We start from the raw sequence: 16,545 nt of genomic DNA, 5'->3' as shown, positions 1-16,545 counted from the left end.
TAACAGGTGATCGCTACACTAACCGTCACGCTGAAGGCTCCGCTTCAGGACAGAGCTGAACGCAACAACCAAACTCACTCGGAAGTCCTGATGTTGGGACAGGGAGACCACCACCCTCCAGTCCCTTCCAGCTCCGTAAGGATGCGGTAAGGATGACGGGAATGACCCATGCCCAGGGCAGAGCACACAGGCACCTGCCCACATTCCTGCTCTGCAGAGACAAGCCCGGTCAGACCTGCTGCTCCTAGAGCAAGCGGCTCGTCACACCTGCATCACAGCAGCAGGTCCCTGTGCCTCCTCACTCATACCCATGGGACACACACCTGGACCCACATACCTGATGTTCTTATTCACAAGGGCGGAGACTGTGCAGGGACACCATGCACACTCACACACACACACACACACACACACACACACACACAAGCACAGGCGTGGAAGGAAGCGTTTTGTTTATCTGGGTGTCCCAGCGCGCGCGCGCGCGCGCACACACACACACACACACACACACACACACAAATGCACGCGCGCGCCCGCAGGCCCCCACACGACCCTGGAACATGGGTGTGCTGACCTCCACTCCATGCACCCCAGCACGGACAAAGCCACAACTTCGCGGCGGCACCCCGGAGTTTTGTCCTCCTCCCCAGCCGTCCCCAACTCCCCAGGCCAGCGGCGCCCGCGGCCAGGTCCCACGGAGGCGTGCCCCCTCCCCGCCCCCTGGCCGCCGAGGGCGGGGCGGCGCCAGGAAGTGCCCAGGGGTGTGTGTCACCTGCCCCGACGGCTTGTTGATCCCAGAGCGCCGCCTCGGAGGGAGGTCGGAGCGCAGACCCAGGACGCGGCTCCGGCCCCGGCCCAGCATGAGCAAGTTGGGCAAGTTCTTTAAACGGGGGGGCTCTTCCCGGAGCCGCGCGGCGCCCAGCCCGCAGGAGGCCCTGGCGCGGCTCCGGGAGACGGAGGAGATGCTGGGCAAGAAGCAGGAGTACCTGGAGAGCCGCATCCACCGCGAGCTCAGCCTGGCGCGCAGGCACGGCACGCACAACAAGCCAGGTAGGCTGCCCGCCCGCCGCCCCGCGTGGCACCTGCTGGGGGCACGGGCTCGCGGCCCCAGAGGCGGCCACTGCGCTCCCCCAGCCCGTCTAGGCTCCGGCCCCGGGCTGCAGGGCGCTGGGACCGCCGCTCCAGGAGGCCAGGGTGATGGAGATGAACAGCACTGTAGGCGGTATTTAAAACTCAAAATGAATGCAAAAAAACTCACGATGAACAAACTATCAAAACTTTAAATAAAAACAGGATCAGTGTTATTGATCCTCTCCCCCCCTCACACCCCGCCCCCCCCCCCCCCCGCCTTTCGATGCTGGCTCTTTTTTTTTTTTTTTTCGCTCTGCACTTCTTTATTTAAAATTCTTTTTTTAAAAAATATTTGCTTTGTTCAACATGGATTTTTTTTTATACATTCATTTTGAGTTTTAACTATATGGTACGAAAATATTATTTATCTCGATGACTGCAATTTTTGGCGGCCCCTTACATTTTGCTCCCAGCCCAGCACTTCTGACCTCAACACTAAATGTCAGGTTTTCTCCCGTGTGTTTGCATATGGAATCACACACTTCAACTTGCATGTAAACCTCCACTGAAGTGCATTCTAGTACGTTCTGGTGTACCAGGGGCCTCCGCTGTTGAAGGCTTTAATCGGCTGTCGTGCAGTTGAGACATTGTAACAACCACAAAAATAAAAGTCAGGGAATTAATTATTAAATTTGTTATCACTGGTTTTTGCCACCCTTAAGGGACTTTGAGTCGGTAACAATACCTCGTGTTTCTGTTGGACCTTGAACCCTTTATTCTTTGCCAGAGTTCATGGTTTCTTCATGGTACAGCTCTCTGTATAGAGAAGAGATCTAAACAGCTCCTGTGGAACATATAAAGCCCAGCGAGACGATGAAGGGATTTGCTCTTGTAACTCGAGGTCAATGGCAGACCCAGAACCAGAGGTGGCCGCACAGGACTCTGCTCACCACCAAACCCTGGACTTGCCTCCTTAAGTCATAAAGAGCCTTGGGAGATGGACTCCCCCAGGACAGGAACACTGTCTCCTGGGCGGACCTTGAAACCCTGCTGCGCCCATAAAAATGCTTCCTGATACATTTGTGCCCATTATTACAACAATAAGAAGGCCAAGTTCCATTTTTCTCTGCTAACTGTCTCACTTTTCACCATAGTATAGTCTGTTTTCCAGTGAAATGCTGGTTTCTATTTTTATTTTATGCCTGAAAATATGTGGGGAGGTTATTAAATGCAGTTTCTACGCGAGACTAGGCCCCTGGGGCTTGCTGAAAACTCACCACCCTTCTGTCCCCTGGCCTCCTCTTCCCTGTGACATGTACCTGCCGTTTCCTTAGTGTTAGTCAGGGGTTTTCTTTTCTTGTCTTTTTTCTTTTATCATCCATTTGGATCTGTAGAAAGCTTACTTACAGTAGTTGCTCAGGAAATATTGGTTTAAAAAATCTGAAAAAATTGAGTATCTGCTTCTCGGGAGTGATAAAAACATAGATTTGCTTTCAGAAGACAAAAATGTAAAACAAACATGAAAATGTTCTCCAAATGGCAATTCACTAAAGTGTATATGACTTAGAGGTGACAAAGACAGCAAAAATATTAAAGACAACACTAAGAACATCAGCCCAACTTCCTTAAGTCAGAGACGTTGCTGACGGATGCCAGTGCCAAGTGCAAATTAGCGATTGGTGTCAGGAAGCCATTTCCTCTTTGTCCTCCCTCCTTGGGGACTTCTTTGGTGCTGCCCAGCCTGTCGCAGCCTTGGGAACAGGAAGAGGCTGGTTAGCAGAGGTCATCTGTAATCTGAACTATGGAAAGAATTCGATCAGACCCAGTTTTGGAAGCACTGTCAATATCCTCATCACCAAACCACCCAGATCATTTCCTATACACATAGCTACCGACTTCCATTAGCCACCAGGGAATACTGTCACACACATTGTAAGACCCAATATACTTGGTGCTAAATGGACTTTGTTCGCTCAGTGTCAGTGCTAGATGGCCATAATTTACATGACAACCAGAGTGACATCACGTATGTGCAGTTAAGCTTTTGCTTCTAGAGGTGGTTGGCCAGCTAACATGCTGTCAAGAACACTAGTTGAGTAGCCAACTAGTATTGTATGAGGAAGGACCACACTCCTGGCCGGTACAAACTCTTCAGCGATCTATTTCTCTACAACAACAGAATGCTCTAGAGAGCATTCTGAATGTCAAAAATGGTTTTCTTGGTAAAATGAGTAACAGACGTTAGCATAAGAAATGTGAGAAATGGAAAAACATAGAAAAGAAACCAGATTAATTGAGTATGAAAACATGTGAGGAACGGGGTCTCACCCGTGAAGTTGTGGGCAGTCTGAGTGTGTGGACCGGCGAACACAGTCAGAAAGCCTTCCTTGCTGCCCACGGGAGAACAGGTGGTAACGTGTCGGGTGGATAACTGACCTAACCTTAGGGTGGTACCTGAGGCTCCACCTCAGCTCAGAGCCGCGGCTCATCCTGGTTCGGGTGGGTCCCACCTCCCGCAGGGAACTGCACCCTGCCAGGGGACGGGGCTGTGTCTTCAGTGAGCCTTTCATTCTCAGTGTATTGAACCTAAAGAGACAGAGTCGGCACTTCCCTGAGCTCATGGGACAGGCTGACAAACTGCTTTTTGCCTACTTGGCCAACGTATGTTTGTTTAATGCGTGTGCCTGTAGAACTCGGCCTGAGACATGCCTTCGCCATAACATGTAGCAAGGCTGTGCAAGGTAGCGAGTTCTCACTTCGGACTTCTTTGGCAGTTACTGTAATCCGCCAGAAAGACCCCGGCCTGCGGCACCAAACTGGCTTGGCAACCGTCATGATGCTCCCCGCCTGCTGGTCTAAAAGAGGAATGCTTGGAGCAAGACTTGTAATTTGGTTAGAAATTGCGAGGTCAGACGTCCTTCAATGCAGTTTATTCGGATGGCGACGTAGCTCTCCCGTGTTAAAGCTGGTCACCTGCGTGTGAAAAGCACACTTTCTGTGTGTCCCTGCAGTGTTTTCTGCTCCTGAGCACCGTCCTCCAGAGCAGTTTTCGGTCCTGGCTGTGCATTCAAGTCCCCGTGAAGCCTGGGCCCCGCCCCCGTGGATGCTGACTAGTTGGCTGGGGTGCGGCGTGGGCACCGGGTGATTCTTCCCTGCGTCCTGGGGTAGGTAAGGGTTCGGCCCCTAAGCCCACAGTCATGTTCCTGAGGCAGAAGGACCAGCTCCCTTATCTCACGTTGTGCCCTCACCTTTTTCATAGCCTGGCACCCATGGGCACTGATGATATTTGGATGCTTCACTGGCTGGTGGCCTCTGCTGACCCCTCCTGCCGTCTGGATTGATGGGACACCCTGGGGGTTGCTGTTCTAACCTCCCTATGTGTGTGTGTGTGTGTGTGTGTGTGTGTAAATGACATCATGAAGTGATAGTCAGGGGGATTTTGCTGAAATAGAAGATCCTGGTCCGATCTTTTCACGTTCGTAGGAAGTGACTTAGTGTTGGAGTGAAGAGCCAGGGTGTCCCAGCAGGCAGCCTGGGTTTGAGTCCCAGCCGGGCCTGCCATTGAGCAGCCCGGTAACTGGAGACCAGGCGCAGAGCCTCGCTCAGTTTCCTCCTCTGCATCCCGGCGATGACGAGGCTGATAGGGAGTGGGAGGACAGATGACGTTACTGTGTGAAGCCTTTCTCCAGTGCTCTGGAAGTACAGCCAGTGTGACAACAGTAGCTGTTTGTGTCAGGCTGAAGTCAAGTTCCACTCACGGCCCAAACTGTGTCTTCTGGAATGACAGGGACCAACCTACCCCCCTGTGCGACGTGAAGACTGTTTGCGACATGAGGACAGCAGTCCCTTCTCTGCGTCGCGGGTCCGCAGCCACCTTTGTGGCGTCCTCAGGAACCTCTTCCCGGCTGAACGGTCCTCACCAGGCTGGGTCTGGGCGAGCCGGTGAGACGCTAGGACCCCCTGCAGGGTCTCACCCTGCGACCTGAGGGTGAACGCCCCTTAACTCCCACCCCAGTGCCCCTCTCCCTCACCCCAGGCCCAGGCTGAGCAACAAATGCTAACGAGTCATCATGTGAGAAGGGTGTGCCCGGCCGGGTCTGCTGGGCCTCAAGGCTGTTGGGCTGACAGAAGAAAGGTTGGGGCGGCGAGGAAGCAAGTTTGGCCCAAACCCCTACATTACATGCGACTGCAGTGAAAGCCGGGTGCCCAGGCCGCTCCCCTCTTTAGCTTCTATTTGAGGAAGAGGCCCGCTTGTGCCTTGGCGTTCTGGGGGCGCCTGGGCGTTCTGGGGGCGCCTGGGCGTTCTGTTGGGCGCCTGGGCGTTGTGGGGGCGCCTGGGCGTTGTGGGGGCGCCTGGGCGTTGTGGGGGCGCCTGGGCGTTCTGGGGCACCTGGGCGTTCTGGGGCACCTGGGCGTTCTGGGGGCGCCTGGGCGTTCTGGGGCACCTGGGCGTTCTGGGGCACCTGGGCGTTGTGGGGGCGCCTGGGTGTTCTGGGGCACCTGGGCGTTCTGGGGCGCCTGGGCGTTCTGTTGGGAGGCTGAACTCCCTTTCAGAGTCCTGGCTCAGATGTCGTCCTGGGCACCATGTTGGACCTCTTTGGGCTTTTGAAATTGCTTTTTGTTACCTTCTTGGAGCTGAATTCTGCAGTATGGACCCTGGGGACCGGAGGGCTCGGGTGAGGAGAACCAGACCCGTGTGGGCAAGTGCAGTGCCGGTGCTGTGAGGGCACAGCGGCTCAGGTGACCAGCCAGACCCGGCTGCAGGCCCCCGGGCACGGAGTGCCCCTGGGAGAGGGATCACTTACCTGGCGACCTCCTTTCTAAGAGAGTTTCCAAAATGGGCGCCTGGGGTCACCTGGTCGGCAGTCCTGAGGACGGCTGGTGAAGTGTGCAGCACCAGGAGCCCCTAAATTCTGGCTTGGTGGAAGGCTGAGTGCAGGGCCCAGAAAAGAATGAGGAACTCCGTGTTCTGATGCCGCTGCCCTCCGCATCCCCCTGCCCCCGTCCCCGCCCCCGCCCCCGCCCCCGCCCTCAGGGGGTGCCTGGACCGGGAAGCTCTACCTGCCCTCCCCCTCTGTTTATCCGAGAAGGACCTCCCCGGAGTTTCTGACCCATCCTCCCCGGAAAACGGAGGCTCACGTGGTCCCGTGGTCCCAGCCCTCTGGCCGGCCAGTTCTCCAGGTGCGATGACAACCGAGCATCCTAGTAAAGTGTTCTGTGCGCCTCCGCTGTCTGGTCTTCTGTACCACGCTCTGTACTCTGGGCTGGAACAGAGTGAGGTTATTCCGGGCACCATAACACAACCCGTGTCTGGGCGTTGTCTCTTCTGGAAAAGACAGATCCATGGAAACGTGACCCTCCTCAGCCCCTCCCCCTGCCCCTCCCCAACCTGGGGAGCCCCTGGCTCCCACCTCTCAGTGGAGGACCAGCCTGGGGGGGCCTATCTCTGCCTTAAAACTCCTCACGTCCTCCCACCTCCCTCTCCCCGGGAGCCGGCGCCCTGTGGACTGGCCTGTCACTCACACTGTTGTAAATGTCTGCAGCTGCTTATGCCGAGGTCCCCCACCTGCTTCACCCGCTGGATTTGGAAAGAGTTGAAATGCCAGCCAGGTTGCCCCTCTTCCCCTTATGAAATCAATTTGTTAAGCTGGCACTCGGGATTTTACATATATTTCTATGAAATCTCTTATTTTCGGTTGCCTTAAAATAAAGATTTAAACATTTTAAGTGTATGATATAAGCTGTTTCTTTTAGTTGAATCAGACACAGGTTTGATGGGCAGCCTTTTTTTTTGTGTGTGTGTGTGTGTGTGTGTGTGTGTGTGTGTGTGTGTGGCTGTCAGAGTCTGTTAAAAATATTGGAGAGGACAGAACCGCGGGGAGAGCCTCGGGGCCTGGAGCCCGTGCAGGCCCAGCTCCGCCTGAGCAGGAGGCTGGTGCCAGGTGCGAGGGCGCACAGGTCGCAGTGAGAGGGGCAGCGGTCACTAGCTGTGAAGACAGCTGACCTGCATCTGCAGCCCAGGCCATCCCAATTTCCCAGCCGCTTCTCTCTTCAATATACCTGTGAGTTATTCCTAAAACCGGGCTGCAGTCACACCAGTGCTGTTTTGTGAGCTGATGGGGTGTTCGAGCCGGCAGGTCACCTGGGGGCTTTGTACAATTCTGCTGTGAGACACCCGAGGGAGGCTCACAGCTTTGCTGAGGGCTTTGCTGAGAGCAGCTTCGCAGGACCGTGCGGGCTGCGGTGTTTCCTTAGTCGGCACCCAGGAACCCACAGTGAGGACGTCCGCGAGGTTAGTTGGGCGTTTCTCATCTTTGTGAGCTCATCTTGGCTTCTGGTTACCATCGTCTTCTTGGCTTTTCCGGGGACACCGCAGGCTAGCGTTTTCTAGTCGGTGCGGCTGGGGGTGGACAGTTGGCTGACTGAAGGGTGATGGTACTGCTTCCGGAAGGCAATGGTACTGCGTCTTGTGTGACGAATCGTACTTCCATCTGCCTTTCTCCTCCGTGAACTTGGAGCAGCATTACAAATATTGGAGCATTCTTTTATTCTTCTTCACGTAAATTCCCCAAACTGGGTAAGAGAGCACCGTATTTGCAAAGAATAGGCTTTTCCTCGATTTATGCTATTTTGCTTATGGAACCGGAGTTTGTATGGTCCTGTTTAAAGCAGTCAGAGCTCCTAACCCTGGACCGAGGCTGCTCAGCCCGCGGCGATGCCCTTTACCCAGGTGTCTAACTCGTGGGCATTTCCCGGGAGGGGCGAGGCGTAGCTAGAAGCCCACACCCATCCACGCTGGGCCACCTCCATCAGCCCTTCCTCAGCCTAGCAATCTACAGACCCTCAAAACGAAGGAAACCCAGAAAAGCAACAATAAGAATGGTGATTTTAAAATACAGGAAATGAGAAGTTGATTATTCTCTGTTAAATTAAGTCAGGAATCCTTGCAGTAGAAGTTAAATTCTTTATTTAAAAATTAAAATTTAATGCCAATCTTTTAAATTAAATGAAATAAAGTTTACAGTTTTATATTTGGCTTACCTATAAATTTAGAGGAATAAAATTATGCATCCAAATATTTGACAGGCTCTTAGGACATTTTCTTTTCTATTTTAACATGAATTTCTAGAATCTCTTTATTCTTCCATGTAGGGGTATATGCCACCTGGCCATACTGGGTGTGCCTTATTTGCTCAGCAGTAACATTGTTCAACAGGCCTGTTTCGGCGCACAGCGCTATTTACACGACCAATTCTTTCCATATATTTTATGCATATAAAGTGAAAGCAAATATTTGGAGCCTGAGTATTCTAACTCAAAATTTCTAAAAAACTGCAGCAAGAAAAAATTATGATTATATTAAATCAATATATACATATTTGAGAGATCACATATACAAGCCTATGATTTTGTGAGCAGTTTGAAAAATTCTATTTCTGTAAGCACTCTTGATTTATTGGGTATTGTTCTCCTACTTATATTTGAGAAATTAAAGAACATTATAGTTCATCACCAGTTTCATGGTAAACCTCTTCTTAAAGAATGTCAGCTAGCAGTAGTCATCATGAGGACAGGAGCCATGTATGCATTTCTTGAGATTTTGGTAATAGGATCTCAAAGGAATAATCACACAATTACAGACAGTGAGAGCCGTAGGCAGCTCTAGGGTTTTCATTTGTTGGTTCTCAGGGGTCCCTGCAAGCCACAGGCACAGTGGTAGGAATATCACTGCATCATATGAACAGGAAACGTTGTTTACAAGTAGAATATGGAACCATATTCTAGAACACACACACGTGCAAACATACCTATATACACATATACATGCATATACATACACATACACACACAATATAAAATTAAGCATAATCTTTCTGGAGATGGGAGGGGGCGCTGATAACTCTCCTAATCTTTTATACTTTATAATATTAATAATCAACCTTTCTTTCTATTTTTGGTAAAATATTTAATTTATTAGGTATTTGACTCATAATTTTCTAACAAAGATAACATAATTGAAATATTTATTTTAAAATATCTCCATATAAAAATGGTTTTCCATTCTAGAACAGAAATCCAAGTCATTTTATGACTGGTTGAATTTATAAGATCAAATCCTGTTAAAGATTTTTTAAACATTTTTATTGACTGCGATTTTTGTTCATTAATTTCATCAATTATTATTATACTAGAGGCCCAGTGCATGATTGAATCATGCACGTGTAGGGTCCCCTACACGCTTTCGCTTTTCGCGGTGGAGCTGGGTGCCTGTCCACTGGTGCCAGAGCAGACAGGCACCCAGCTCCCCCACTTTTGATGGTCTGCGGCCGCTGAGGGGGGCTACCCTGCTGTTGAGAGGCGCAGGGGGCGGGACTCGCGCCCCCTGCGCCTCTGAACGGCCGCTGAGGGGGGCTGCCGCGGACACCTGGCTACCCTGCCGTTGAGAGGCGCAGCTGGGTGTCTGCGGCAGGCCCCCTCAGCGGCCGAAGATCTGGCCGTTGAGAGGTGCAGGGGGCGGGAGTCCTGCCCCCTGTGCCTCTCAACAGCAGGGTAGCCCCCCTCAGTGGCAGCGGATCCGTGCCTCTCAATGGCCGGATAGGCCACCCCGAGTCCCGCCCCCCAGCCTTCCGCCGCCCAATCGTGGGCGTAGCGGAGTGATGGTAATTTACATGTTACTCTATTATTAGATAGGATTTTGAGGGGAGGACATTTCTTATTAAATTTATATGTTTGCTGAAAAAAAAAACTTAATGTTGTCTACATTATATCTGAAGGAGTTTATATCTTTGTAATGCAATAAATAACATTTTTGCCACAACAATTTGCTATTGTCATTTCATGAAATTTGTTGCATACCTTTTCTCTTTCTTCCTTCCTTTCTTTTTTTCTTACTCTTACTTTCTTTTATATATATATTTTTTATTGTTGATAGTATTACAGATATCTCCCATTTTCTCCCCTTTACACCCCTCCTCCCAGCCCCTTCCCACCCCCCAGGTCTTCACCACCCTAGTGCCCGTGTCCATGGGTTATGCATATAAGTATATAATTTCATTGGTTTATCTCTTCTGGTCCCCCCAACCCCACTGTGGAGTATGTCAGTCTGTTCCATGCCTCCATGCTTCGGGTCTTATTTTGTTGGCCAATTCATTTTGTTAATTAGATTCCACAAATAAGTGAGATCATGTGATATTTGTCTTTCTCGGATTGACTTATTTCACTTAGCATAGTATTTCCCAGGCTCATCCATGCTTTCCCAAAGGGTAAGAGATCCCTCTGTTTTACAGCTGCATGGTATTACACGGTGTAAATGTCCCACAGCTTTCTTATCCACTCATCTACTGGTGGGCACTTGAGCTGTTTTCAAATCTTAGCTATTGTAAATAATGCTGCTATGAACATAGGGGTGCATATATTCTCTCTGATTGGTGTTTTGGGGTTTTTAGGGTATATTCCCAGAAGTGGGTCAAACAGAAGTTCCATTTTTAATTCTTTTGAGGAAACTCCATACTGTTCTCCACAGTGGCTGCCCCCGTCTGCATTCCCACCAGCAGTGCACGAGGGTTCCTTTTTCTCCGCATCTTTGCCAGCGCTTGTCATTGTTGATTTGTTGATGGTAGCCATTCTGACAGGTGTGAGGTGATATCTCATTGTGGTTTTAATTTTCATTCCCTGATGATCAGTGACTTTGAGCATCTTTCTTTCTTTTTTACACAGAGTTTAGCCCAGTTCCTGGCTTGCTTACAGCAGTAATCCTCTCCCAAACGCCCTTTCCTCAGAATGTCCCTCACCGCTCTGCAGGCCCATTGTCACTGTTCTCCAGGCACCTGCACCCCGCTGTCTAGTCACACGCCACTGCTGCGTCTTCCCCTCGCTCCCCATTTCCCCTTCTCTGGCATTTGATATTGATGACATTGCTGTGACCAGCTCAGTTCTGAGGATCGAGTCTCTGATTCCCAGTGGCGCTGGGCCTGGAACTTGGCGGGCTTCAGTGCGGGAGGCGTGGGCAGGTGCCTGCGTCGTCAGGGCCCCCTGTGGCACCTCCCTCACCCTCCAGAGTGAGCTTCCACATCCTTTGTGCATCCACTGACTCTGTCCTGCTCCTCTCCTCTGCCCTGGAGGTGAGGGGTGTGACTTAAGCACACAGGCCCCTTAGGATCCCTGGGCCCAGGTCCTGAAACACAGTAGGTGCTTAGCAAATGCTCCTTGAATGAGGACTGGGACTGAAGACCTATTTCCTCCTTGGCTCCTGTAGCCTCTGCCCTTGTCCCTGCAGGGGCCACAGGGTGCTGGGTGTGCGCTAGATCCTCAGTGTATCCTGTCCCGTGACTGACAGGAAAGGATAAGGAATGGTTTATTAAAATGACGAGGGCCAGGGGAATTCATAGCAGGGTGGTGCCAGCCAAATGATAATAGAATTTTCTAGTATCCCCCCAGCTGTTTCCATCTAACCGTGACTCTGAAACACTTTGGTTTTTATTCCATTTGTGAAATGCTCACGATGACGTGTATCCAGATTGTGCTTTTCCAGAACCAATACCAGCTGCCACATTCAGAAAGCAGTGTTGGATTGACGAAGCGATTTGGATGTAAGAACAGGGATTCCATTCAAGTTTCTCACCTAAAACAACAATGGTGAGACTTCCTAGTTAAAAGCTAAAGACGATGAGGTGTGACGCATGTATTTTAAGCACCAAGGGTGCTCCTGCGAGCCTCACCTTTTCGTCCTTCCGTGGAGCTCGTCCTTCCCAGGAGGGGGAGAGCGGTCATACAGTCGCCTCTTTCACAGACAGGCTGTCTGCAGTCCTGGGTGTGATGGCTCCTCAAAGGTGCTTGCTTTTTGCCAACGAATGCGTCAGCGATGCACGCCTGCACACACCCTGAGTGAGAGTCAGCAGGTTGACCTTAAAACCCAAGATGCCCTACTCATGTGAGCAATGAGCTGCTGCGCTTTTCTGCTTTTGTTGCTTTTCCATCATCAGTGCCAGGAGCCTTCCTCTGGCAGCGCTGCGGAGCAGAGTTGCACGGGGCTGGTTGGATTTCGTCAAGGGGGTAACTCTCAAGTTTCAGTCCCAATCCTCGGGGCGCTGGAGTGAGGGCTCTTCCCAGCAGCCGTGCCTCCATTGTTCTGTGGCTCCAGTGCTGAAGGCGGCACTGGCAGGCCGGGAGACCAGCCCCACCCCGGCTGCTTCTCCACCACAAAGGAGTACAGTGCGTTCCTTTGTTGTGGGAAGAATGCCACACCGGAGCCTGGAGGATTAAATTGCACCCTCTCCACAGGCTAAGTGACTCGGCTCCAGAGGCGTCCCTTTTTGCCCAACCCAGAGCGATGCTGGATTTGCAGAGTTTGTTGCATGTCTTTGGAAAAGTACAGTGGTTACTTTCCCAAATCGTTTATTAGAAAACAAAGTCAGAGCCTGTCCAGTCCAGGGCGGTGGCATCATCGTTTCACTTGCAGCAGGTCCCGGGCGCCCTCCCGGGCAGGTCTTGCTCTTTGGAACAGACGCCTCTTGTCTGAGTGTCTGTGAGAGGCTCACTGTGCCTGGCAGATGTCGCCAGACGCATCCGGGGTCCTGGGGCCAGGTCCAGCCGCAGGAATAATCAGTTTTGCTCACACAGGGTTCTGTTTGAAAAGTGTAGATCAGTTTCTGAATGTGGGGATTTTGTATGCAAATCCGACCTCCGGCTTCTTCGACCGGGTGGAAGCCACAGAGCGTGTTACCTCCACGAGCTCAGGCTTGTCTCACCGACTTCACAACAGTGCCCTCCGTGGCTCCCTCCTCCCCCGTCTCAGGTGGGAAGATGAGAAGGCCTCTCCCCTAGCCTCTCTCTGCCCCCCTCCCCTCCCCACCTGCCTGGCCCTGTGAGTGGAGAACTCCCTGGAGCCGCTCTGTAGTTTGTGGTGTGGTAATCACAGTGTAAATCGAGATCTCGGCTCTGGGTGAACGGTCTAGTTTCTCCCAAACATTTCAAAGGGCAGAAACCATCTATTAACATAGGTGTTTAAGCCTGTGCCCAAACCAGGTCTGCTTATGATTTATAACAAACACCTGCAGGGGTGGGCATTAGACACGGGGCTCCCACACCCTGGGCTCTGACAGCCTGAGAGGGGAGGGTGATGCGGAAGCCCTGGCGTTCAGTGGTCACTCACCATGTGCCGGCCACTGCACTGGCTACTCTGCATGTTACTCCATTTAAGCCCCAACAGCCGAATGAGCTGTAGCACCTTTTCCCAATCAGTGACTCATGGGAAGCCACAGCACTATGGCTAGATGGAGCCTGGATTTCAAAGTGGGCAGCTGACTCCAGAGTACAGTGTTCTACTGTAGTCTTCTAGACATTGTTGTCATTCAAATGGGAGAACGCCACTAAAGAGGAGTGAAGGTCCCACGCCAAGGTCAGTGCGCACAGTGAAGGTCACACAACAAGGTCAGTGCGCACAGTGAAGGTCCCACACCAAGGTCAGTGCGCACAGTGAAGGTCCCACACCAAGGTCAGTGTGCACAGTGAAGGTCCCACACCAAGGTTACTGCGCACAGTGAAGGTCCCACACCAAGGTCAGTGCACACAGTGAAGGTCCCACACCAAGGTCACTGCGCACAGTGAAGGTCCCACACCTAAGTCAGTGCGCACAGTGAAGGTCCCACACCAAGGTCAGTGCGCACAGTGAAGGTCCCACACCAAGGTCAGTGCGCACAGTGAAGGTCCCACACCAAAGTCAGTGCGCACAGTGAAGGTCCCACACCAAGGTCAGTGCGCACAGTGAAGGTCCCACACCAAGGTCAGTGCGCACAGTGAAGGTCCCACGCCAAGGTCAGTGTGCACAGTGAAGGTCCCACACCAAGGTCACTGCGCACAGTGAAGGTCCCACACCAAGGTCAGTGTGCACAGTGAAGGTCCCACACCAAGGTCACTGCGCACAGTGAAGGTCCCACGCCAAGGTCAGTGTGCACAGTGAAGGTCCCACACCAAGGTCAGTGTGCACAGTGAAGGTCCCACACCAAGGCCACTGCGCACAGTGAAGGTCCCACACCAAGGCCACTGCGCACAGTGAAGGTCCCACACCAAGGTCAGTGTGCACAGTGAAGGTCCCACACCAAGGCCAGTGTGCACAGTGAAGGTCCCATACCAAGGCCACTGTGCACAGTGAAGGTCCCACACCAAGGTCACTGCACAGTGAAGGTCCACACCAAGGTCAGTGCGCACAGTGAAGGTCCCACACCAAGGTCAGTGCGCACAGTGAAGGTCCCACACGAAGGTCACTGCACAGTGAAGGTCCCCATCAAGGTCACTACGCACAGTGAAGGTCCCACTCCAAGGTCAGTGTGCACAGTGAAGGTCCCACACCAAGGTCACTGTGCACAGTGAAGGTCCCACAACAAGGTCAGTGCACAGTGAAGGTCCCACAACAAGGTCAGTGTGCACAGTGAAGGTCCACACCAAGGTCACTGTGCACAGTGAAGGTCCCACACCAAGGTCAGTGCACACAGTGAAGGTCCCACACCAAGGCCAGTGCGCACAGTGAAGGTCCCACACCAAGGTCACTGCACAGTGAAGGTCCCACACCAAGGTCACTGCACACAGTGAAGGTCCCACAGCAAGGTCAGTGCGCACAGTGAAGGTCCCACACCAAGGTCACTGCACACAGTGAAGGTCCCACACCAAGGTCACTGCACAGTGAAGGTCCACACCAAGGTCACTGCACAGTGAAGGTCCACACCAAGGTCAGTGCGCACAGTGAAGGTCCCACACCAAGGTCAGTGCGCACAGTGAAGGTCCCACACCAAGGTCAGTGCGCACAGTGAAGGTCCCACACGAAGGTCACTGCACAGTGAAGGTCCCCATCAAGGTCACTACGCACAGTGAAGGTCCCACACCAAGGTCAGTGTGCACAGTGAAGGTCCCACACCAAGGTCACTGTGCACAGTGAAGGTCCCACAACAAGGTCAGTGCACAGTGAAGGTCCCACAACAAGGTCAGTGTGCACAGTGAAGGTCCACACCAAGGTCACTGTGCACAGTGAAGGTCCCACACCAAGGTCAGTGCACACAGTGAAGGTCCCACACCAAGGCCAGTGCGCACAGTGAAGGTCCCACACCAAGGTCACTGCACAGTGAAGGTCCCACACCAAGGTCACTGCACACAGTGAAGGTCCCACACCAAGGTCAGTGCGCACAGTGAAGGTCCCACACCAAGGTCACTGCACACAGTGAAGGTCCCACACCAAGGTCACTGCACAGTGAAGGTCCACACCAAGGTCACTGCACAGTGAAGGTCCCACACCAAGGTCACTGCACACAGTGAAGGTCCCACACCAAGGTCACTGCACAGTGAAGGTCCACACCAAGGTCACTGCACAGTGAAGGTCCACACCAAGGTCAGTGCGCACAGTGAAGGTCCCACACCAAGGTCAATGCGCACAGTGAAGGTCCCACACCAAGGTCAGTGCGCACAGTGAAGGTCCCACACCAAGGTCAGTGCGCACAGTGAAGGTCCCACGCCAAGGTCAGTGCGCACAGTGAAGGTCCCACGCCAAGGTCAGTGCGCACAGTGAAGGTCCCACACCAAGGTCACTGCACAGTGAAGGTCCCACACCAAGGTCAGTGCGCACAGTGAAGGTCCCACACCAAGGTCAGTGCGCACAGTGAAGGTCCCACGCCAAGGTCAGTGCGCACAGTGAAGGTCCCACGCCAAGGTCAGTGCGCACAGTGAAGGTCCCACGCCAAGGTCACTGCGCACAGTGAAGGTCCCACGCCAAGGTCAGTGCGCACAGTGAAGGTCCCACGCCAAGGTCAGTGCGCACAGTGAAGGTCCCACGCCAAGGTCACTGCACACAGTGAAGGTCCCACACCAAGGTCAGTGCGCACAGTGAAGGTCCCACACCAAGGTCAGTGCGCACAGTTATTAATCGGTAGCGGTGGTATGGAAATGTAGATCTGGTGACTCCAAACCTCATCCTTTATAGCAAATTGCATTTCTTGATTTTTAGAAAGTAATCTAAAATGAGTTCTTATTAGGAAACATAGCATACTTTCTAGTAGAGAACTTTAACATTTTATTTTTTAAAAAATGGATCAATCGATAGGTCCAACTAAGTGTAGATACTGAGCCAGCTTGATGAGCCCGGGAGGGGACACACTTTGAACCTTCGCTTCTGGGTGTGGCGGGTGGAGATGCGCACTTGGAGTTTAGTTGCTTCGGACTCTGCCCGAGAGCACTGTGTTCTGTACCTACTGAAGTGTGGAGCTGTCTCGTTATGTATGTGCCCGGTAGGGTGAGCTATAGTGAAAAAAACCCGAGTAACCTTTTGCTCAGTGGTCTCAGAAATAAGATACACAATCTCATTAGTGAAGGAGTGTTATATGAATTGCTATTATTAATAATAATATCTAGTTGCCAAGACCATACCATGCACAGGGACTGTATAAACTGTTTTGCATAAATTATCACTAATTCTGAACGTCACCTCGCCTG

General features: G+C 52.1%; 1 protein-coding gene across 1 annotated transcript in view; it reads left to right on the top strand.

The window, feature by feature from the left end:
* The first annotated feature begins 769 nt into the window (after positions 1 to 769).
* The window catches only part of CHMP4C (charged multivesicular body protein 4C), a 30,863-nt gene continuing 15,087 nt past the window's right edge, over positions 770 to 16,545 (top strand). The window contains exon 1 of the mRNA XM_079796151.1: positions 770 to 1,050. Coding sequence (XP_079652277.1) covers positions 861 to 1,050 — 190 coding nt within the window. The 5' untranslated portion in view covers positions 770 to 860. The remainder of the gene's footprint in view (positions 1,051 to 16,545) is intronic.

Source organism: Cnephaeus nilssonii (assembly GCF_951640355.1).
Source record: "Cnephaeus nilssonii genome assembly, chromosome: 18".
In the NCBI taxonomy this organism is placed as follows: Eukaryota; Metazoa; Chordata; class Mammalia; order Chiroptera; family Vespertilionidae; genus Cnephaeus; species Cnephaeus nilssonii.
This window is presented reverse-complemented; position numbering and strand designations above follow the sequence as displayed.